This window comes from Protopterus annectens, chromosome 14.part0 (assembly GCF_019279795.1).
Source record: "Protopterus annectens isolate FY-2018-M chromosome 14.part0, PAN1.0, whole genome shotgun sequence".
Taxonomy (NCBI): domain Eukaryota; kingdom Metazoa; phylum Chordata; order Ceratodontiformes; family Protopteridae; genus Protopterus; species Protopterus annectens.
In genome coordinates this window covers 39,111,932-39,136,075 of record NC_056748.1, presented here as the reverse complement: position 1 = coordinate 39,136,075, position 24,144 = coordinate 39,111,932, and the positions used below count along the sequence as shown (strand labels likewise).

The 24,144-nt window shown below is 41.8% G+C and overlaps 1 protein-coding gene across 1 annotated transcript in view; it reads right to left on the bottom strand.

The window, feature by feature from the left end:
• The window catches only part of LRMDA (leucine rich melanocyte differentiation associated), a 2,308,867-nt gene that overhangs the window by 2,116,342 nt on the left and 168,381 nt on the right, over positions 1-24,144 (bottom strand). The window contains exon 3 of the mRNA XM_044055519.1: positions 6,120-6,259. Within this exon, the coding sequence (XP_043911454.1) occupies positions 6,120-6,259 (140 nt within the window). The remainder of the gene's footprint in view (positions 1-6,119; positions 6,260-24,144) is intronic.

The following is a 24,144-nucleotide window of genomic DNA, read 5'->3' as shown; positions in this document are numbered from 1 at the left end:
GTAGTTAATCTGGCTGAGGAAGGTGTTTGGAAGGGTATATGAGGGTAGTTAATCTGTCTGAGGAAGGTGTTTGGAAGGGTATATGAGGGTAGTTAATCTGTCTGAGGAAGGTGTTTGCAAGGGTATATGAGGGTAGTTAATCTGGCTGAGGAAGGTGTTTGGAAGGGTATATGAGGGTAGTTAATCTGGCTGAGGAAGGTGTTTGGAAGGGTATATGAGGGTAGTTAATCTGGCTGAGGAAGGTGTTTGGAAGGGTATATGAGGGTAGTTAATCTGGCTGAGGAAGGTGTTTGGAAGAGTATATGAGGGTAGTTAATCTGGCTGAGGAAGGTGTTTGGAAGGGTATATGAGGGTAGTTAATCTGGCTGAGGAAGGTGTTTGGAAGGGTATATGAGGGTAGTTAATCTGGCTGAGGAAGGTGTTTGGAAGGGTATATGAGGGTAGTTAATCTGTCTGAGGAAGGTGTTTGGAAGGGTATATGAGGGTAGTTAATCTGGCTGAGGAAGGTGTTTGGAAGGGTATATGAGGGTAGTTAATCTGGCTGAGGAAGGTGTTTGGAAGGGTATATGAGGGTAGTTAATCTGTCTGAGGAAGGTGTTTGGAAGGGTATATGAGGGTAGTTAATCTGGCTGAGGAAAGTGTTTGGAAGGGTATATGAGGGTAGTTAATCTGGCTAAGGAAGGTGTTTGAAAGGGTAAAATGAGGATAGTCAATACAGCTACAGGGGTTCTACCTAGTGGCTGAATATTTAACTGCTGTATCTGCTGAGATAACTATGAAACAGATACTTTAAGTATACAGTTTGAAAAGTAACAAGATGTATTATACAGTTTCGCACCGACTGAAGAGGTACAGAGGAGCACACGACAAAATCGGATTATCCAGTTTTCAGTAGCTAGAAGAGTAGCTGGTCAATCAACACCCTGCACCACAGACCAGTGGCTTACCCCCTCAGCTCTTCAGGTGAAGAGCCAAAAAAAGCACTTCACTGTAATTACTATTTGATCCACACACACACACACACACAAGCTCTGCCACTGAAGAGCAAAAAAAAAAAAAAAAAAAGGCACTTTACTGCAATAAAAAACAGAAGAAAAGGAAAACAATCACTTTACTGTAATAAGCCGAACTCTACACTGTAGTGATTAACTTATTAAAGTTAGATCCACATCCCCTACTCTGACACTGAAGAGCAAAAACCAAATCTGTTCCTTCTACTGGCACCACCCCCCGCCATGAATGTAGTAAGGCTTTACTATGTCTAGACAAATCAGATCCTGTATTCCATCTCAAAAGACTCATTTGTTAGTTATATCCATTAGCTCCACCGACATTTCTGACAAAGAAAGTACTCTGCAGGGAATTTCTGAAATGTGCAAACTCATCACATTCCCAAGGAAAATACTCTGCATGGAATTTCTGAAATGTGCAAACTCATCACATTCCCAAGGAAAGTACTCTGCAGGGAATTTCTGAAATGTGCAAACTCATCACATTCCCAAGGAAAATACTCTGCATGGAATTTCTGAAATGTGCAAACTCATCACATTCCCAAGGAAAGTACTCTGCAGGGAATTTCTGAAATGTGCAAACTCATCACATTCCCAAGGAAAATACTCTGCATGGAATTTCTGAAATGTGCAAACTCATCACATTCCCAAGGAAAGTACTCTGCAGGGAATTTCTGAAATGTGCAAACTCATCACATTCCCAAGGAAAATACTCTGCATGGAAATTCTGAAATGCGCAAACTCATCACATTCCCAAGGAAAGTACTCTGCAGGGAATTTCTGAAATGTGCAAACTCATCACATTCCCAAGGAAAATACTCTGCATGGAATTTCTGAAATTTGCACACTCATTACATTCCAAAGGAAAAAAAATTCCCAGTGACCTCTCTTTCCCATCACACTCCCAGCATTTGCTACCTGCCTGAGGTAAAAATTCTCTGAAATCTGCTCGGCATATAAAAATACCTCTGCAAATACTTCAAAGCCCAAATCCCAACCCTTCTAAACTTTGTTACATACTTGCTAGTCATACAGAGGACCTCCTATTGTTCCACTGTAAATTGCCTTTCCAGACTCTCATCTGCTTGTGTGTTTTGTGAAGGGTGCCTGCAGCCTGGTACAAGGAAGTGCACCTGCACCCCCCCTACCAGAATTATGACTTAAAAAAATAAAATTTTGCGACACTGCTATTCGGTGCTTCCATTATTTAAACTAGAGAACTCCAAGTTCTATATTTTGAAAAAAATCCACCATTTACTCAGTAAAAACCACTCTGGTGATGATGTATTATATCCAACTCACGCACGCATGCATGCCACCATAGATGTAAAGTCATTCCACATTTGCAAGCAGAATTTAAAATAGCCATTCTGGCAAGAAAGAAGGTAAGAGTGTGTGTGTGTGTGTGTGTGTGTGTGTGTGTGTGTGTGTGTGTGTGTGTGTGTGTGTCTGTGTGTGTGTGTGCTCGCGCATGTAATTTAAACTAGCAGTTCCATTCGTTTCTGAATGAGAGAAAAAATATATATGTACACATGTATGTGAATGTGTGTAATTTAAACTAGCTGTTTTGTTTCTGTATGAGAAAGTGTATGTGTGTGTATGTAATTTAAACTAGCCGATCTGTTCATATGCAAGATAGTGTGTGTTATGAGAGAAGGTAGGTATGTGTGTGGGTATGTATATTTTTAAAATACCTCTCAATTGTCCAGATTTAGACTCATAGATTTGGTCTGTTTATCATAAAATTTGTGGTTTTCTGGCAATTCACGGAGGATTAAAGCCACTAAGTAATGATTACAGATATATATATATATATATATATATATATATATGAGTTTCAGACTTTATATTCTACAGAAAATGCATGCTAACCCTAATCCTGTTGTTCTAGCAACTTTCTATGCCTGCAAGAGCAATATATAAAATCTTTCCCTAGTTTTGGGCCTTTGTCCCCCCCCCCCAGTTATTTTAGGCTTTGTCCAGATTTCTTGTGCTAAGAGGTTGAGAGGTATGGAGGTACACTATGTAATGCCTTAGTCGGGGGGGAGGGAGTTTAGTCAATTAACTTGATCAGGCTTGACCCTGAAACTTGATTACAGGAGACAAGAGCCTGAATCTTCTACACCAACTACCAGACAGCAGAAGGAATTGTGAGCTTCAGTGGAGACAAGAGCCCGAATCCTCTACTCCAACTACCAGACTGTTGAAGGAATTGTGAGATTCAGTGGAGACAAGAGCCCGAATCCTCTACTCCAACTACCAGACTGTTGAAGGAATTGTGAGATTCGGTGGAGACAAGAGCCCGAATCCTCTACTCCAACTACCAGACTGTTGAAGGAATTGTGAGATTCGGTGGAGACAAGAGCCCGAATCCTCTACTCCAACTACCAGACTGTTGAAGGAATTGTGAGATTCAGTGGAGACAAGAGCCCGAATCCTCTACTCCAACTACCAGACTGTTGAAGGAATTGTGAGATTCGGTGGAAACAACCTAAATCCTCTACATCATTTACCAGACTGCTGATGGAATTGTGAGTTTGAGTTTCAGTGCATTTTCAACGGATTATAGGTTTTAGTGCATTTTCATAGAATTGTGAGTGTCAAGGCAAGAGAAGCTTACTGCTGCTCATGCTAAGTCTGTTTTCAATGTGAATCTGTTTTATTTAGCAAATGGTAGTCACTGTTTGCACTGTAGCAGTTGAAAACAGTGTTAGTAGCATAAATGCCTTTGGTGCAGATGGCTGTGGAGTCTACTCCCACACCATGTAGATGGAGTGCTGGTACTGCAGTGCCCTTTTGATTGCTGATTATTTGGTGCATTTTAAGGGGGATAGGAGTTCTGCACTTCTGAATGTGCCATCCTTTGTATGAGATGCCTATTAACTATGAACTTGTTAGTTTATCAGTCATTCCCTATGGCAATATTACCAGTTTACCATTTTTTTTAATGTGACATCGACAATTTAATTCTTCAAGAGCAGTGGGTATTGAATTTGTAGATTAAACACTGAAATGTAAAGTTGTTTGCCAGTAGCAACCTCTTCATTTGTTACGGATCTCTTTAATGTGGAATTATTCAGATGACTTTAACTTCTGCAGAAATTGTCTTATTAATTAATATTGGTGGATTGTAATGACAGATGTCTGAGTGCCCTTTCATGGTTGACATTTTCTGAAATGGGTAGTTTTGTCAATACTGGTTCATACATTTTGTTTCATTGCTTACCAAAAAATGTTCAAAACTACAAATTTAACGCAGATTCTAACAAGTGGTGCTGTGTTATACAAGGAATATAATTTAATACAATCAGAAAGGTGAATCAAAGAACACATACATGTATGCATGGCCTTACAAATGTGTGCAAGGAGCATATGGTTTGAAAACAGCCCAAATGCAAACTTAATCCACCACTAGCCAGATACATTTTCTTTGAATAAGTTTTAATGCCATTTCAATGAATGTGAACTTCAAGAGCAGAGAAGTTTGCCACTCATGCCGAGTCTATTTTCATTGTGAGACTATATTATTTGTTTAGCAAATGGCTATCAGCGTTTGTGCTATTTTATTTCAATATCTGTAATTTAGTAATTACTGTACAAGTAAATAAGAAAACAGTATGCACATTGACAGATTTGAACAGTGTGTTACTTGCTCTTAATGGTATAAGAGTTTGAAGTTTTGCTGTTAACTTTTACTGCAGAAGTTATTTTTTTTATTTTAATAAATCAGTCTGTGTACTAAACTGAGTGAATTCATCTGGCCTGGAACTTGTGGCGAGGTTAGGTTTGAACAGTGTTCATGGTAACTGGGGAGAAAGAGCCATGTAATGTAATATTGGAATGGCTGAGGAGGGGGTTGCTTTGGGGGTGGTATGGGGTTGCTGCAGGAGGGGCTGCTCTGGGGGAGCTCCGATCTATTACTCTGCCTAGGACCCCATTTCAACTTGATCGGGCTCTGCTGCTAGGGGTGGACATCAAGGATCTGATTGCAGCTTTATTAAATTAACTAGGTACCGAGAAAGGAGCTATTGCTGCTGTGTTTGTGGAGCAGACAGAGACCCCACAAACTGTATGTGCAGAACCAGATATTGGCCATAGGAGTCATAGGTCTAAACTATAACAATAAAGTACATTCAGTTTTTGTTTTTAAGAATTACAGTTATTCAGAAACGTTATATGTTTTACATGAATGAGTTCAATATTAGAGTTTTTTAGGTCTTATTTGATAACACTATAAAACCACAGAGACGCCATCACTTTCTGTACTACAGTGTGGAGTACAGCAGGAGCTCTTGGTTATCCACACGTAAACAGATATATCCTGGAGCTCTGGCCTCTAGGTTTGCACCTCTCTGGCAAAAAATCCTGCGGGCGCCCATGGATGCAACTTATGTCCAGTTCTAGATTTCTCTCCCAATCGCTACAGAATTTGTTCAGGTTAGTACTTTGTTTCTCCTGCTGTTTATCTAAAGGAAGATATCAGGGTACTTCAGAAATGCCTGTTCCTGAGTGTAAAGGTTTACATCTGCGTTAAAGGCTTTTTTTGTTTGCATTGCATTCAGAGTGTTTACAAATGTCAATAACAGCACCACAAACTTAAACATTTCCATCATAAGAGTGGATAGAGGTCCTCCAAACAGAAACGAAAGAAATGAAAAGAAAACAAAATAATGTGAAATCAGTCAATAAGAGTCCACAAATTAAAATAAAGTATAAAGTATGACTTACAAAGCAAAATAGTCACTGGTCACACAAAGCAAACTTGGCCTTTTATCTTACAACTGCCTAAAATGTTTTCTGTACAAATGGCTGAGCCTGTTGTTTGTTTTGGTCTTGTTTCTTCTTGTGAAAAAACATTGATAAAAAGTTCAAAATATTAAAAATAAAGTAGCTGAAAAGGAGAGGGTAACACAATTGTACTTATGTTCCTAACTTTTATCTTGTGGGCATATAATCCATAGTGCCTTCTTTCAGAGCAGAACAAGAATTAATTAAGCTGTTGTCAGTGAAAATTTCTATTTTATGAGAAAAGATGTAAAATGTGACTAAATCTTAGTGCTTGTTTTGACAGTGCATGGAACCTTCCAGAAAATGGTCTACAGGACTGACCTGTATCTTTGGTAATCATCCTCGTCATTTTCCAAGCTCACAAGCTCATTTGGGCAGGCCACATTTCCCAGAAGGCTGAGATATTCCAGAGAAGGCAGGGCTTCCGCCAAGTGATTCAGCAGTCTGTCTAATTCAGTTATGTGTCAAAGGTCACGGGTTAAGGATTCAATCACTTTAATGAAAAAAAAAAGCAGTATTTTCAGCAGTGCTGTCATCAGCTTAAGCATACATTTCAATAACTGACACTCAAATTTACTATGGTACTTCACAATATGTCAAGTTAATTGTGCTGAGAGCAATGAAGGCTGCATTTGAAGTCAGATTTTTGGCGTACATTAAAAGAGTTTGGCTGTGTTTCTTTCTTGCCTCTTTCTTTGCTTCCTAGGTGGTTCAGCACAGAACATCAGCAGAGTGACAACATGATGAATGTTGTGTGGTAAAATGGTTAGTGATTGCTGAAGCCGTGACAACTTTTCCAACCTGGAAACAAACAGTTACTATCACAAAAGCATCCATCACTTATACAATCAACTCCACTGGAAAATTAATCAAAAGTGTCACCTCCTACACAACAGCACAGTTCTTCTAGAATATAAATGCTAAAATGCAAATGATACACAATAGTGTAATTACTCAAATTAGTGCATGCTGTATGTTTTGTGGATGGTCTCTCCATTCTGAGACCTACAGTACAGCTTTCAAAAACACATTCTGAGAATCATATTTCCAAAGAAAATAACAAGGGTGCTGCTGTAAGATGCCAAGCCTGCTCATCTGAATTAATATGAAAATGGATAGGACCATGACAACAGAACAAATCCACTATTCAGTGGTAAAAACATGGGAAGGGTTTTAAAACACCCTCTAAAAAGTATGCAAGCCAAACTGTTATAAAAGCCAAGAAAAACAAACACTTTATAAAGATCAATAGTTGTGATTCCATGCCAGACTGTAACTGCTTGTAAGGCAGTAGTTCACTTCCCACAAAAGACTTCTTCTGAACCCCTTCACAACTCTCTGCAGACAGACAGATATGCACCTTTCTTTGTTTACATTCAGTAAAAATGTTGAAACTACTGCAACCTCCTTGCACTCGGAGGACTGAGTAATAGATAGTCTGTCTCCTCTTCTAATTTTTTTGGGGGGGGGCTTCCCTGCTGCATGCTCATGTCCTGCAGGACACTAATTAGCAGGCGAAAGCACAGAATGTTACACTCACTGAACACCTAGCGTTTGTCCTAAATAAAGGACACTTGTTTGGTAGTATGCATCTCCTTCCATGTACTGGCCACTCTGCGTGCCAAAGCACAGCTGCAGGATAAGCATAAACAAAATATCCTCTAGTAGCAAAAGAACAGTAGTTATGATACCTATGACAAAGCACCCCCCCAAAATAGATTATACGGGGACCTCATAATTAATGTTCCTCTCACAAAACAATGATCACTTCACAAAACAATGGTCACACATCCTCAGGAAAAACAAGAACGAGAAGCATGCCCAAAAGCTTTATTACAGGAGGGACTCCCTGCACCCCCACATACCCTGCTACTTGTATACATAGGTCCGTAGGAGGTTACTAGGCTAGCAGCCATACAGCCTTTACAAGCCCAGCCATGTTAATCCCAGGTATCCCCATTTGTTCTTTTTTGGGTAGTTAAGAACGAATTTATGAACAGAGCAGGTCTGTGATCAACACTAGCTACCCCTACCTATAAGTGACAAGGGTGTCATCCTAGGGGCACATTTGCGGTCTCCCATCCAATTACCTAGGTTGCGTTTGAATAGGGTCAGTAAAGAGCTCTGTTTTACATGAATAAGGAGTCTATGCCAGAGAAGCAGCAGTCTCTGGGAGACATAACCGTCTCTCCAGCATGATCTGCTAATGTCACAAGCTAGGTTGAGATCTCTAGAGCAAGTGATTCTTGAGCCATTTGACTTGTGGATGTGCAGCATGTCCATTAGGGCAGGGTTGGAGATTGCCCTATAGACCAGGCACAAGTCACCTCTCAGCAGCCTATAAGATACAGAGTAAAGTGACAGGGCTTTCAGCCTGTCCATGTAGGTCATGGATTGGAGTCCCTGTATTTTCTTAGTGAGAAACCTCTGAGGTCTCTCCAGCTGCTGCAGGTGTCTGGGTAGGTACATGCAAAAGGGTGCATTATACTCTATTAGTGGTCTGATGAGGGTCGAGTACAGTGGAGTTAGAACATCCCTTGACCTGGATGCTATGTCCTTGCTTATAAGGTGCGCAACATAGAAGGCTTTCCTTACCTGTGTGGAAACTTGGTGGTAAAAGTTCAGATTGCTATCAACCTGTGTTCCCAAGTCTTGCACCACTAGGTTAGAACTCAGGGGCGTGCTGTCAATACTGTAATTTGTAGGGAATTCCATTTTGCGAACAGGAATAATAATAATGCATTTTTTTGCATTTAGATTTGACTATGGCATCAATTCCAAAACTGTACTACCGCAGGAAAAAGGAAAATTCCCAATCTAGCACAATCTCTATCTTTAGTGCACCACCCCGATAACAGCACAGTAGTGATCGACAATAAGTGATTCAGATATTAGTATAGCGATTTTAAACCTGGCACCTTACCCACAGTTATTACTGGGTATAACAGTAAGTACCATCCAGAACACAGAAATCGCCTGCAGTAAAGTGGGATGAAAAATGTCTTTTATAAAATATCAAGTACAAAACTGCCTCTGATCAGAAGTGTTATTGTATACAGTACGTTATTTTGTCACCGCATCAAACAGCAGTTCACTTGTACTTCTCACATACAATTTACACAACTGATAGAACACCTGATTATTTGCTTTCTGACAAAGTGTAGAGATACATGACAGATTTTCAGATTTCTGGTGTTTGTTTTGTTTCTAAAGTAATGAAAACATTTACCAAACATTTAACAAGAACAGTGTTATCTATGGTAATATATATACACAAACATATTTCACTTTGTAGCTGTTAATATAAATACAAAGTCACTTTCAGAGTGTCTATTTTTTGAGGGTGTAGATTATTCCCTCACGTGTGGGTAATAGTTTGGAAAAATTATCTTTTATCGCAGTCATTTACAAAATGCTCCACCCACCCTGCTCGAGAATTGCAGCTTTTTTAATATGCTGACTTTCATGTAACTGCGTCCCATTCAGCCACACTTTAGAAGGGCGCATACATTTCTGAAGGGCTGCAATCTGACAACAAAATAAAGACAAAAGTAAATAACAGGAAAAGCAAAGAAATCAGTAAAAGAGAATTTTGCACTATATCAGCCTTTACATTAAGGGACACAAAATAAACACCACATAAAGTTAAGAGCCCTTTACGGCCTCATTACTTCCAGCATTATAACCACGGTCACCCTCGATACACTAACCAGCATCAAAGGTGCCTTGACACTATCACTCTTAATACTGACTCTATCGCCAAAAAATGTGACCGCTTCCTCTGTTACGTATGGAGTAGGGTGTTAAAAGGTTACAATCTCCAAGTTCCCCTTACAGTGGTGACCTTGTACTGTAACCATGAAGCCCTTGATGCCTAGTTACATAGTTGAAAAGGATGCTGGGTAGTGGCTGTAAAAGATTCACTGAATAACTCCACTTACCCAGTTAATAAATAACTGTAGTGTTCCTTACATAATGCCTAAAGGGTGTACAGTTATGATATTATAGAGTTAAAACTAGATATACTGATGTCTTCCGTACATGTCTATGTTTTTATTTGGTTAAAGGAGTAGTGGGGCTTACATTTTTAAATATAATAATAATAATCACCTGCCCCAGGGAACAGGATGCCTTTAAAATCATTTTTAGCAAACCACTCATAAATTTTCATCCTGATGCTGATCTGCTGTGCCACGGCAACTCGCTGTCCCAATCTTAAATATGAAACAAGGGCAAAGTGTGCCATGCCAGTGAAAACGAACAGGGCTGCTGTATGTTAGGGTTATAACTGAGTAATGTAAAACTTTTGAAGATGAATAAGGTATTTAACTTTTAGTATTCCCAGGATGCTTCTCTTAAACGGCCCCACGAACTAATGCAAGCAAATAAAATCCCTATGTAGTGAAGCTAACTATGACATTATTCACAAACCTCTCAAGAACAAAATGAAAAAAATTACATTTCTAGAGGGGAAAAAAGCAAAAAAGGCACATTTATGGCTGTGACTGAATAAACAGAACTGTTAAACACAAGTAATTTGCTAAACTTGATTTATATCAATGTCAACTGCAAAAAGAGTGATGGGGAATGAAGCAAATATATGCTCAATGGCTAAAGCCAGCATATTGGAACTTTTTTTTTTGGCAGGCTTTATCCTTGTTCCTGCTGACCATCATATCCTCTCTTGGTCAATCAACCCATATTCCTCCCATACCAGCAAGAGCTGACCATAAAGGGTTATCATCCAGGCAGCCAACTGTGCTGGTTGGACTTTTTTTGTTTTTCTCCTGGGACTTACTATGCATGCACTTGGTGAGGTACTGAGGAAATGGGCTGACAGCGAAGGATGTTTCTCACTTCTGCCAGGGGAGCTGCCAGCAAGCACCCCCCCCCAAGCACTTTGCAATCAAGTCAGTTTGCAAAAACTCATGGTGAAATTTAAAGTAACCTGTTACAGGTCTGGCGTCTCTATAAAGTGACTAAGCAACAACATGGACCAAACGAGCAAAATAAATAAAATAACGGCTCCGGTGCACAAATGAATAATCCACAAAGCTTTATTCCAAATGAAAGTGAAGTGCTTTTCGTCTACCCTGCCAGTTTGGTAGACTTCATCAGACAAATCAGCTGTAAAATTGAAGGATATTTATTCCATCGACAACTCAATTCAAAATCGATATGTTGATATTACCATGACGATATCACTGTTCATTCCTTGCATATTAACTGCAGTACACCATTAAAACTCCGTCAAAATTTTGACGGAGAACGCTAGTTTAATTTTGAATTGCATTGTCGATGGAATAAATATCCTTCAATTTTACAGCTGATTTGTCTGATGAAGTCTACCAAACTGGCAGAGAAGACGAAAAGCGCTTCATTTTCATTTGGAATAAAGCTTTGTGGATTATTCATTTGTGCACCGGAGCCTTTATTTTGTCTCTATAAAGTGTGTCAAATATCTAATAAATGCACATTTGCTTGTACCATCTTTCAGATACAAGATAAGACTGGATGGTGGCATTAAGTAAAATCATTCCAAAAGGACTGAAAAACTGTAAATAGTAGTGAGATTATTTGTCACTGCTTCCTAAACAGCAGTAGTGACTTTGTAGGCCACCGTATTTTACATAAAGGGTATGTTAAACAAATAAAGAGAGAAATTATCAGCATTTGTGGATAACCCCAGCAAAAAAACACTCTGATATATATATATATATATATATATATATATATATATATATATACTATACACTATATAATACTATATTCTGCTATGTTTTCTTAAAACACAGGAAATCTTTTAATTATACACAATTACATAAGGTTACTCGGCTAACTGCCCTAGACTCGTTTTAAGCCTAGCTATTCATGCCCAAAGTTTCCAAATGATCATGCCCACAGAACAGAATAGTTTTGGTATTTGTCTGTGCCTTAGGGTACCTACAAACAACCTGTATCCATAAGGGCTAAGAGTGAATGTGCGATTTCCCATCCTTTGGCCCAAACTGTGCTTGAATACACTTAGGGAAGAGCTCTGTTTCACATGAATGGGGAGTCTGTTCAAGAGAAGGGGTAATCTCTGACACACATACCTGTCCTGCCAACATATTTTGTTTATGTCACAGATGAGGTTTACATCCTTAGATAGGATAATTCTAGTGCTGTTTGTTTTGCAAAATTTGTAGCCGATTGACCAAGGCTGGATAGCAGAATGCTTTGTATATTAGGCATAGATTGCCCCTCAGTAGTCTGTAGGAAACTGAGTACAAGGACAGGGCTTTGAAGTGGTCTGCATAGGACCTATTATTTACATCCTATATCATTTTAGTGAGGAACCTCTGTGGCTGCTCCAGTTGTTGCAAATGCCTGGTCAGGTACATGCCAAAGGGTGCACTATACTCAGTTACTGGGCTGAGTATAGTTAAACTACGATCTCCTTAGATGTGAAAGCCATGCCCTTACTTATAAGTTATGCCACATAAAAGGATTTTCTCACTATCATAGACAAATGGTGATCAAAGTTCAGGTTACTCAATCTCAGCTCCCAAGTCCCACACCACTGGGTCTATTCTTTGGGGAGTGTTATCAACGTTGTAATTTGCAGGGGTGGTCGTCTTCTCAAAGGATATAATTATGCATTTTTTTTTGCATCGAATTTTTGGACATGGTTCTAGAACCAGTTATTTTATCTGTGTCAGACCGTCATCTTTGGGGGATTCAATCATTGCACCCAATTTGGAGTCATCAGCATATCTGAAAATTTTTTATGCAAGTTAAAAAATTCTGTCATTTACACTATCTGCAAGTCCTGGCTGTTTTTATTTTTCCCTTTTGCATGTGTGACATGCTACAATGCTCCTGGGAGAACTGAATCAGCTGTATACATACAAAACAGACTAACTGAAACAGTGGGCAAAAAAAATCTACTTAGTTTGCAAAAATCAGTGAAGTTCATCTAGCAGTATTCTTGAAATGTCTGTGGGAGCATAAAACCTTTTTTATCCCATGGTTCAATGTAGGGCAAATCCAGAAGTCTGATTAACCTGGGAGACTAGAACCTTTTCAAATTTTTGTGATGAAGTTACAGCAGCTTTAAAAAGGTTTTTGTTTTATCAAATGTATTGCTGATTGCTCTGGGGATTTTCTTTCAAACTGTAGCTGAAGTATCATAGTTAGACACCTTTTAGTTGCATTTACTGGAAAGTTCTACATCACATGATTATTACTACCTTCTATTTAAAAATGAGCTGAAAATGATCTCTAGATTGTATACCTGGGTTTGTTTTTCTTGGTTTCCCACCTACACAACTTGCCACATAACCAAGGTCATCCATGAAACCAGGCAAAATGAAACACTGAGTGAGACAGCGTGATCTTCCTTGAAAGAGGTGTGTTTTCAGAGAGACAGGCCAGAGATTACAAAAGATGGCAGTACAATAACTCTGTCAAAAGAGAGGTGCCTGTTGCCCCTCCTAACAGACATGTAACTGAAGAATGAAAACTTCAGGGGCTTCTTATGAGGGTTACTTTTGGGGAAAAAAAACTTATCAAACTTCTGACTCACACATGTAGTTTTTATTATATACATTTGTTAAGTGGGTAAACTTACCAGACACGTGTCCCTTTTCAGGTCAAGTAACTTGCTCAAAGTCACACAAAAAGGAAGGAATCAAACCCTGTACCCTTAGCTCAGAGCCTGAATCCGCTATGCTAACAGTCCAATATATAAAGTACAGTTTTGTACCTATCATAAATGTAGATGTTCGAAGATCCACATTGCTGCAGTCCTGACACTTGGGTAGTCCGCTGTCCCAGTCGGCCCGAATACCAAAGTATAAGGCTGACGTCGGTCAAGGCGCATTAGTCTGACGTCAGGACGTCAGGGTACAAATGCGCATGACCGACGTCATTTCCTCAGTCTTTTCTTGCCCCAGATGTCAGAAGACCCTAAAAAGATAAGGCCAAACCAAAAAACAACACACCAAACACCCCTGTACCAAATATATGTACAATATATACAAAGTCAAAAAGGTACAAACCTACCCACACAACCACCCCTAAACACAGAGGGGAAGGAGGGAGGGTAAATTGGACTGCAGCAATGTGGATCTTCGAACATCTACATTTATGGTAGGTACAAAACTGTACTATGTTCTTCATCTCACATTGCTGCAGTCCTGACACTTGGGTAGAATCCCAAAGCAGAGGTAAGGGAGGATGGCAAATCACAAAGAAACAGGAGCTGACAACATGCCCTGTAAAATAGCAGTGGCAAAACCAGCCCTAGATTTAGAGTAGAGAGGAAGGTGGTAATGCTTAGAGAAGGTATGCACTGAACTCCAAGTAGCTGCCTCCAAAATATCCTTAGTTGCCACCCCCCTTAGAAATGCTGTAGAAGTGGCAGTAGCCCTAGTGGAATGAGGCCTAATCCCAGCTGGAATCTCCTTGCCGTGATGGGAGTAACAGAAAGTAATGCAAAACCCAATCCACTTAGAAATAGTTTGTTTTGACACAGGTTTACCCTGAGAACTCAAAGCAAAAGAAACAAACAACTGCTGAGACTGCCTAAAATCCTTAGTCCTGCTTAAATAATAACGTAATTGCTCATGACATCTAAAGTGTGCAAAATCTTTTCCCCCTTATTTTGGGGATTTGCATAAAAGGTAGGCAAATGAATAGTTTGGTTTAAAGCCACACTAGAAACCACTTTAGGCATAAAGGAAGGATTAGTACGTAAAGATACAGTACAGTTTTGTACCTACCATAAATGTAGATGTTCGAGGATTCCATTGCTGCAGTCCTGACTATAGGGTATAGTCCGCGTCCAGTCGGCCCGAATACCAGAGTATAAGGCTGACGTCGGTCATGGCGCCTTAGACTGACGTCAGTACGTCAGGGTACTAATGCGCATGACCGACGTCATATCCTCAGTCTTTTCTTGCCCCAGATGTCAGAAGACCCCAAAAAGACAAGTCCCAAAAAACCTGCACCAAAAACATGTACAATATATACAACAATATATACAAAAATATAAGCATGTAAACTCACCTACACAACCACCCCTAAATACAGAGGGGAAGGAGGGAGGGTAAATTGGACTGCAGCAATGGAATCCTCGAACATCTACATTTATGGTAGGTACAAAACTGTACTATGTTCTTCGTCTTCCATTGCTGCAGTCCTGACTATTGGGTAGAATCCCAAAGCAGAGGTAAGGGAGGCTGGCAAATTATAAAGAAGTAGGAGCTGACAACATGCCTTGCAAAACAGCTGTGGCAAAACCAGCCCTAGACTTAGAGTAGATAGGAAGGTGATAATGCTTAGAGAAAGTATGCACTGAACTCCAAGTAGCTGCTTCCAAAATATCCTTAGTTGCCACCCCTTAGAAATGCTGTTGAAGTGGCAGTAGCCCTAGTGGAATGAGGCCTAATCCCAGCTGGAATCTCCTTGCCATGATGGGAATAACAAAATGCAATGCAAAAGCCAATCCACCTGGAAATAGTTTGTTTTGACACAGGCTTGCCCTGTGAACTCAAAGCAAAAGAAACAAACAACTGCTGAGACTGCCTAAAATCCTTAGTCCTGCTTAAATAATATCTCAATTGCCTGTGTACATCTAAAGTGTGCAAAATCTTTTCCCTTTATTTTGGGGGTCTGCATAAAAAGTAGGCAAATGAATAGTTTGGTTTAAAGCCACACTAGAAACCACCTTAGGCATAAAGGAAGGATTAGTACGTAATGATACCCTATCCTTATGGAAAATCAAAATGGGCTCTACTGCCATAAGGGCCTGCAACTCAGACACCCTTCTTGCAGAAGTAATAGCCAACAGAAAAGCAGTCTTCCATGACAAGTATTTCAATTCAGCAGTAGCCGTAGGCTCAAAAGGTTGTAGAGTAAGTTTTTCCAACACAAAATTGAGATCCCAAGCAGGAGTAGGAGCTCTACGTGGGGGTCTTATATTCTTTGCCCCTCTAAGAAACTGCTTGAACAAAGGATGCGAAAACAAAGGTGGGTCACAATCATAGTGAGCTGAAATTGCTGCAGCATGAATCTTAATGGAAGAAAAGGACAAACCTTTGTCCAATAACTCAGTAAGATATTGAAGAGCCACACTCAAATTAGGCTCAGAAATCTCCAAATTCTTTGCTGTACTCCAAAATAAAAATCTCTTCCATTTTTCTGCGTACACCTTCCTTGTACTAGGTCTTCTAGCTTCCATAATCACATTTAAAACTTGTTGAGGAAGTTGAGACCTGCTGTGCTTCAACAGAGAATATGCCAGGCTGTTAGATGAAGAGAGTGAAGCTTGACATTGAGCAGATGACCGTCCTTCTGAGATAACAGATGAGGAATCAGAGGTAAAGGCCATGGAGGCTTCTTTACCAGACTCCGTAGTAGTGGATACCAGTGTTGCCGAGGCCAATCTGGAGCTATCAAAATCATCCTTGGCCTGTCTTGTCTGACCTTTAATAGTACCTTTGGAAGAAGAGGCAGAGGTGGAAAGGCATAGACATGAAGGTTTTTCCAACTGAAAGACAGAGCATCCACTTTCCAAGCTGTGTGATGAAACCCCTTTGTGCAATACTTTGGCAGCTGGTGGTTTAGTGGAGAAGCGAACAGATCTATGTCTGGAGTTCCCCATGACACTGTCAATTTCTGAAATACATGAAGATCCAGTTTCCACTGTGGGGATCCATGATTTGTCTGCTTAACACATCTGCTAGGGAGTTCTGTGCTCCTGGCAGAAACCTTGCCGAAGAGTTAGTTGCAAGCTTAACGCAGTCTCCCATAAAATCATTGCTTGCCTGCATAGAGGATAAGAATGTGTTCCCCTTGCTTGTTGATGTACCACATGACAGTTGTGTTGTCTGTTAGAATCAACACCTGCCCTGGAAGAAGTAACTCCTTGAAAGCCATCAATGCAAACTGGACTGCTAACATCTCCTTCATGTTGATATGTAGATGCTGTAGTCTGGCAGGCCACTTGTCTTGTATCCACTTTCCATTTAGATGAGCTCCCAAGCAATGTCCGAGGCATCTGTCGTTAAAATCTGACTCGCCTCTGGCCGGGTCACAGAGAGTCCCTTGTTTAGGTGACATTCCTGAGCCCACCACAAGAATTCCTTTTGAAGGCAAGGTATTATTTGAATGACAGTGTCCAAATCCTGGCAGTGCTGTGTCCATACATTTTGAGATACCATTGCAGCTTCCTCATATGCAGTTTGGCATTGGGAAGCACCAGAATACAAGATGCCATGAACCCTAATGCTTGAAGGACTGTCCTTGCAGTCAGCACGGACTGATGAGATAGTTGATGGAAGTAAAGTGACAGACTCTGTTGTTTGTCCGGGGTTAAAAAGGCCATCTGGGCTGCTGTATTCAGTCTCACACCCAGAAAGCACATGTCTTGAGAGGGTACTAGACTGGACTTTATTTCGTTCACAGAATACCCTAGGCATCTTAGCACTGCTATGACATATTCCAGATGCTGTAGAAGGTCTTCCTTTTCTTGAGCCAGAATCAGGCAGTCGTCCAAGTAAGGATAGATTTGAATTCCTTGAAGCCTGAAGTAAGCTATCACTGGAGCCAGAACCTTTGTGAATACTCTGGGCGCAGTAGATAAGCCAAAGGGCAATGCAGAGAACTGATAATGAAAATCTCCAGTTCGAAACCGCAGATACTTCCTGCAACCTAGCCTTATAGGCACATGAAGGTAAGCTTCCTTGAGATCTAAAGTTACCATCCAGTGATCTTTGCCCAGCAGAGGTAAAAGCTGTTGTAACGTCAACATCTTGAACTTGGGAATGTCCAGATAAGTGTTGAGGATAGATAAATCCAAAATTGGTCTCCACGTGTTCCCCTTCTTTGGTACTAGGAACAGGCGAGAATAAAATCCTAAGCCCCTTTCTGATACAGGGACTGGCTGAATGGCCCTCATCTGGAGTAACTGAGAAACTTGCTTGTGAGCCTCTTTTCTTTGTGGAGGAGGAACGTCTGGCATGCCTTTGAAAGGGGGCATTGTGTGGAAATAAAATCTGTAACCGTGATGAATGATATCCAACACCCATCTGTCTTGAGTAATTAAATCCCAATTTTCTTTGAAAAGAGACAGTCTTCCTCCCAAAGGAGCTGCCAGACGAGAATCCACTGGCAGCTGAAAAGGCAGGTCATTGGGTCTGTTTACGAAAGGACTGACCCCTGCCCTCACCAGAAGTCTGAGCAGGTGAACTCCCTGATCTAGGCCTAAAAGAACCTTGAGCCCTGCCCCTACCACGTCTAGACCTACCCCTAGACTGGGAATCATAAGCAGGATATGTCCACCCCTTAGCAGGCCAATTTCTACTAAACTGGAGGCTGCACCTGCAAAAATCTTTAACAGTCTGCATAGACTTAGCTTTGTCCTCCATTTTCTTTAAAACTGCTTCCACAGGCGGTCCAAACAACACATCAGACTGTAAAGGAGCATCCAAAATCCTTGTCTTAACATGCTCAGCTAAATTCTGATCCTTCAACCAGGCATGTCTGCGAAGAACAGAACTAGTAGCAGCCACCCTCGAGGAGGCCTGTACAGCATCGAAACCACACTGCAAAGAATGCTTACCCACTTGTTCAGACACATGAACCAAATCCAGCAACTCTTTACACTCAATACCTTCCGCCAAAGCATCCACCTTAGATTTCAATTGTGAAAGGAGATAATTTTGATATTTTAGCATGTGAAACTGACAATTCAACGCCCTCATGGCTAGAGTGGAAGAAGTATACACTTTCTTTCCCCACCTATCCAAAGCCCTTGCCTCTTTATCAGAGGGTACAGGATTTTTAACCACAGAAGCTTTAACACCTTTAGGCCCCTGAGAAACAGTTTCTGGGTCCGCCCTAGGACTCTTAAACAAATACTTATGAGCTTCGGGCACCCTATAATACCTATCAGGCTTAACAGGAGCAGGAGGCAAGGAGTCAGGGTTCAGGGAAGCCTCTGCAAACATCCTCCACCACATTCAACACAGGAGGAATAGCTAAGGGCCTATGCTGGGGTAAAAACAAGAATTCCCTAAGCCTTTTCCTGGAATCAGAGTAATCCTGGCCTTCCCATTTAAAGTGCTCCCTCATGGAGTGTAGAGTCTCTGAAAATGAAAAATCCTCAGGAGGAGAAGCTGTAGGAGTGGAATCATCCACATCAGAATCAGAATAAGTAGGATACTCCTGTAAGTCTTCCACAGAAGACTCTGAAGCCTGTGAACACTGTTCAAAACTATCAAACTCCGGTTCCACCCTAGGCCTCTTATCAGGCGGGGGCATAGAACCTCTAATCATAGTAATCAAATCTTCTGCCATTTTAAGCATATGTTTCTTAGGCACAGAGCCCGAAATGCTAGGAGAAGCCCCACAGAAGCTGAACTTGGCCTACCTCTAAAGGAAGCTTTGGCAACAGAAGGAGAGGCCCTAACTACCTTGGGAAGAGAGGGAAGAACAGTTACCTGAGAAGCCCCCTCAGCCTGGCCTACCTCCTGAGAGGGCACATCCTGTAACAATAAAGTTTCTGCCTGAGACGCCATGGAAACTCCTGGCAAAACCTCTGGCTCCACTGAGCCTTCTAAAGAACCGACGTCCGGGACTGCCGGTTCATCAACCCTAGGCTTCACTGTTTTGTCCTTGCGCTTCTTGGATGAAGCGGGCGTCGGAACATCCGACGGCATATTATAATTGCAACGCTTCCCAAACACTAACCTGGCACAATCTAGCCTCCTCTTAATAGTGCGTTTGTTAAATCTAGCACAAGAACGGCAACCAACAACGCCGTGCTCAGGCCCTAAACAAGGTATACACAATGTATGATAATCCCTATGCGGTATCTGCTTCCCACAAGAAATACAGTTATTCACTTTTTCTGACATCCGGTTAAATACTGAGGCAAGAAAAAACCAAAATGTTCCCCAACGGGGTACTTAGCCAACTCTGTTTCGGTCTGAAACTCCGGTTTCGGAAATATCTCAGAACGCCAACCTGCACTCGCAAAATTGCTTCTGCATCGGACCATGCGGCAAAAAAGACTGAGGATATGACGTCGGTCATGCGCATTAGTACCCTGACGTACTGACGTCAGTCTAAGGCGCCATGACCGACGTCAGCCTTATACTCTGGTATTCGGGCCGACTGGACGCGGACTATACCCTATAGTCAGGACTGCAGCAATGGAAGACGAAGAACATCCTATCCTTATGAAAAATCAGGAAAGGCTCAACCACCATAAGGGCCTGCAATTCAGACACCCTTCTTGCAGAGGTAATGGCTAACAAAAAAGCAGTCTTCCATGACAAATATTTCAATTCAGCAGTAGCTGTAGGCTCAAAAGGTTGTAGAGTGAGTTTCTCCAACACAAAATTGAGGTCCCAAGCAGGAGTAGGAGCTCTACGTGGGGGTCTTATATTCTTTGCCCCTCTAAGAAATTGCTTGAACAAAGGATGAGAAAACAATGGTGGGTCACAATCATAGTGAGCTGAAATTGCTGCAGCATGAATCTTAATGGAAGAGAAAGACAACCCTTTGTCCAATAACTCAGTAAGATATTGAAGAGCCACACTCAAATTTGGCTCAGAAACATCCAAATCCTTTGCTGTACACCAAAATAAAAATCTCTTCCATTTTCCTGCGTACACTTTCCTTGTACTAGGCCTTCTGGCTTCCATAATCACATTCAGAACTTGTTGAGGAAGCTGAGACCTGCTATGGTTCAAAACAGAATATGCCAGGCTGTTAGATGAAGACAGTGAAGCTTGACATTGAGTAGATGCCCGTCCTTCTGAGACAATAGGTGTGGAATCAAAGGTAAGGGCCATGGAGGCTTCCTTACCAGACTCCTCAGCAATGGGTACCAGTGCTGCCGAGGCCAATCTGGAGCTATCAAAATCATCCTTGGCTTGTCTTGTCTGACCTTTAGGAGTACCTTTGGGAGGAGAGGCAGAGGTGGAAAGGCATACACATGAAGATTTTTCCAACTGAAAGAAAGAGCATCCACTTTCCAGGCTGTGTGATGAAACCTTTCGTGCAAAACTTTGGCAGCTGGTGGTTTAGTGGAGAAGCGAACAGATCTATGTCTGGAGTTCCCCAGGACACTGTCAATGTCTGAAATACATGAAGATCCAGTTTCCACTCGTGGGGATCCATGATTTGCCTGCTCAACACATCTGCTAAGGAGTTCTGTGCTCCTGGCAGAAACCTTGCTTGAAGATTCAGTTGCAAGCTTAACGCAGTCTCCCACAAAATCATTGCTTGCCTGCATAGAGGATAAGAATGTGTTCCCCTTGTTTGTTGATGTACCACATGACAGTTGTGTTGTCTGTTAGAATCAACACCTGCCCCGGAAGAAGTAAATCCTTGAAAGCCAGTAATGCAAACTGGACTGCTAACATCTCCTTCATGTTGATATGTAGATGCTGCAGTCTGGCAGGCCACTTGTCTTGTATCCACTTTCCATTCAGATGAGCTCCAAGCTGTGTCTGAGGCATCTGTCGTTAGAATCTGACTCGCCTCTGGCCGGGTCACAGAGAGTCCCTTGTTTAGGTGACATTCCTGAGCCCACCACAAAAATTCCTTTTGAATGCAAGGTATTATTTGAATGACAGTGTCCAAATCCTGGCAGTGCTGTGTCCATACATTTTTGAGATACCATTGTAGCTTCCTCATATGCAGTTTGGCATTGGGAAGTACCAGAATACAAGATGCCATGAACCCTAAGGCTTGAAGGACTGTCCTTGCAGTCAGCCCGGACTGATGAGATAGTTGATGGAAGTAAAGAGAAAGATTCTTTTGTTTGTCCGGGGTTAAAAAGGCCATCTGGGTTGCTGTATTCAGTCTCACACCCAGAAAGCACATGTCTTGAGAGGGTACTAGACTGGACTTTATTTCGCTTCACAGAATACCCTAGGCATCTTAGCACTGCTATCACATATTCCAAATGCTGAAGAAGCACGTCCCTTCCTTGAGCCAGAAGCAGGCAATCGTCCAAATAAGGATAGATTTGTATTCCTTTTAGCCTGAAGAAAGCTATCACTGGAGCCAGAACCTTTGTGAATACTCTGGCAGTAGATAAGCCAAAGGGCAATGCAGAGAACTGATAATGAGAATTCCCAGCTCGAAAACGAAGATACTTCCTGCAAATTAGTCTGATAGGAACATGAAGGTAAGCTTCCTTGAGATCCAAAGTTACCATCCAGTGATCTTTGCCCAGCAGAGGTAAAAGCTGTTGTAACGTCATCATTTTGAACTTGGGAATGTCCAGATAAGTGTTGAGGATAGACAGATCCAAAATTGGTCTCCACGTGTTCCCCTTTTTTGGTACTAGGAACAGGCGAGAATAAAATCCTAGGCCCCTTTCTGGCACAGGAACCGCTGAATGGCCCCTATTTGGAGCAACAGAGAAATTTGCTTGTGAGCCTCTGTCCTTTGTTGAGGAGGAATGTCTGGCATGCCTTTGAAAGGAGGCAAGGTATGGAAATAAAACCTGTAACCGTGGTGAATGATATCCAAAACCCATCTGTCTTGGGTAATTAAACTCCAGTTTTCTTTGAAAAGTGCCAACCTTCCTCCCAAAGGTGCTGCCAGACGAGAAGATTCTGGCAGCTGAAAAGGCAGGTCATTGGGTCTGTTTACGAAAGGACTGACCCCTGCCCTCACCAGAAGACTGAGCAGGTGAACTCCCTTGTTCTAGGCCTAAAAGAACCTTGAGCTCTGCCCCTACCACGTCTAGACCTACCCCTAGACTGGGAATCATAAGCAGGATATGTCCACCCCTTGGTAGGCCAATTTCTACTAAACTGGAGGCTGAACCTGCAAAAATCTTTAACAGTCTGCATAGACTTAGCCTTGTCTTCCATTTTCTTTAGAACTGCTTCCACAGGCGAACCAAACAACACATCAGATTGTAAAGGAGCATCTAAAATCCTTGTCTTCACATGCTCAGCTAAATTCTGATCCCTCAGCCAGGCGTGCCTGCGAAGAACGAACCAGTGGCAGCCACCCTCGAAGAGGCCCGCACAGCATCAAAACCACATTGCAAAGAATGCTTACCCACCTGTTCAGAAACATGAACTAAATCCTGCAACTCTTTACACTCAATACCTTCCGCCAAAGCATCTACCTTAGACTTTAATTGTGAAAGGAGATAATTTTGGTATTTCAACATGTGAAACTGGCAATTCAAAGCTCTCATGGCCAAAGTGGAAGAAGTATACACTTTCTTTCCCCATCTATCCAAAGCCCTTGCCTCTTTATCTGGAGGAACAGGATTTTTAACAACAGAAGCCTTAACACCTTTAGGCCCCTGTGAAACAGTTTCTGGGTCTGCCCTAGGACTCTTAAAAGATACTTATGAGCTTCAGGCACCCTATAATATCTATCCGGTTTAACTGGAGCAGGAGGCAAAGAATCAGGGTTCAGAGAAGCCTCTGCAAAAACATCCTCCACCACATCTAGAACAGGAGGTATAGCTAAAGGCCTATGCTGGGGTAGAAACAAATTCCCTAAGCCTTTTCCTGGAATCAGAGAAATCCTGACCTTCCCATTTAAAATGCTCCCTCATGGAATGAAGAGTCTCTGAAAATGAAAAATCCTCAGGAGGAGAAGCAGAAGGAGTAGAATCATCCACATCAGAATCAGAGTAAGGGGAATACTCCTGCAAGTCTACAGTCAAGACTCAGAAGCATCCGAACACTGCTCAAAACTCCCAAGCTCAGGTTCCACCCTAGGCCTCTTATCAGGAGGGGGCATAGAACCTCTAATCATTGTAATCAAATCTTCTGCCATCTTAAGCATATGCTTCTTAGGTACAGACCCTGAAGAACTAGGGGTAACACCTGAAACAAAACCTGGCCTGCCCCTGGGAGAAGCCTTGGAAACAACAGGGGAGGGCCTAACCACCTTAGGAAGGGAGGGAAGAACAGCTACCTGAGAAGCCCCTTCCGCCTGGCCTACCTCCTGAGAGGTCACATCTTGCAGTAATAAAGTCTCTCCCTGGGATTCCAAAGAAATATCTGGCTGAACCTCTGGCTCCACCGAGCCCTCTAAAGAACCGACGTCCGGTACGGACGGTTCTTCCAGCCTAGGCTTTGCTGTTTTGTCCTTGCGCTTTTTTGACGAAGCGGGCGTCGGAGCATCCGACGGCATTTTATAATTACACCGCTTCCCAAAAACTAACCTGGCACAATCTAATCTCCTCTTTATAGTGCGTTTGTTAAATCTAGCACAAGAGCGACAGCCAACAACGTCGTGCTCAGGCCCTAAGCAAGGTATACACAAGGTATGGTAATCCCTATGAGGTATCTGTTTCCCACAAGAAATA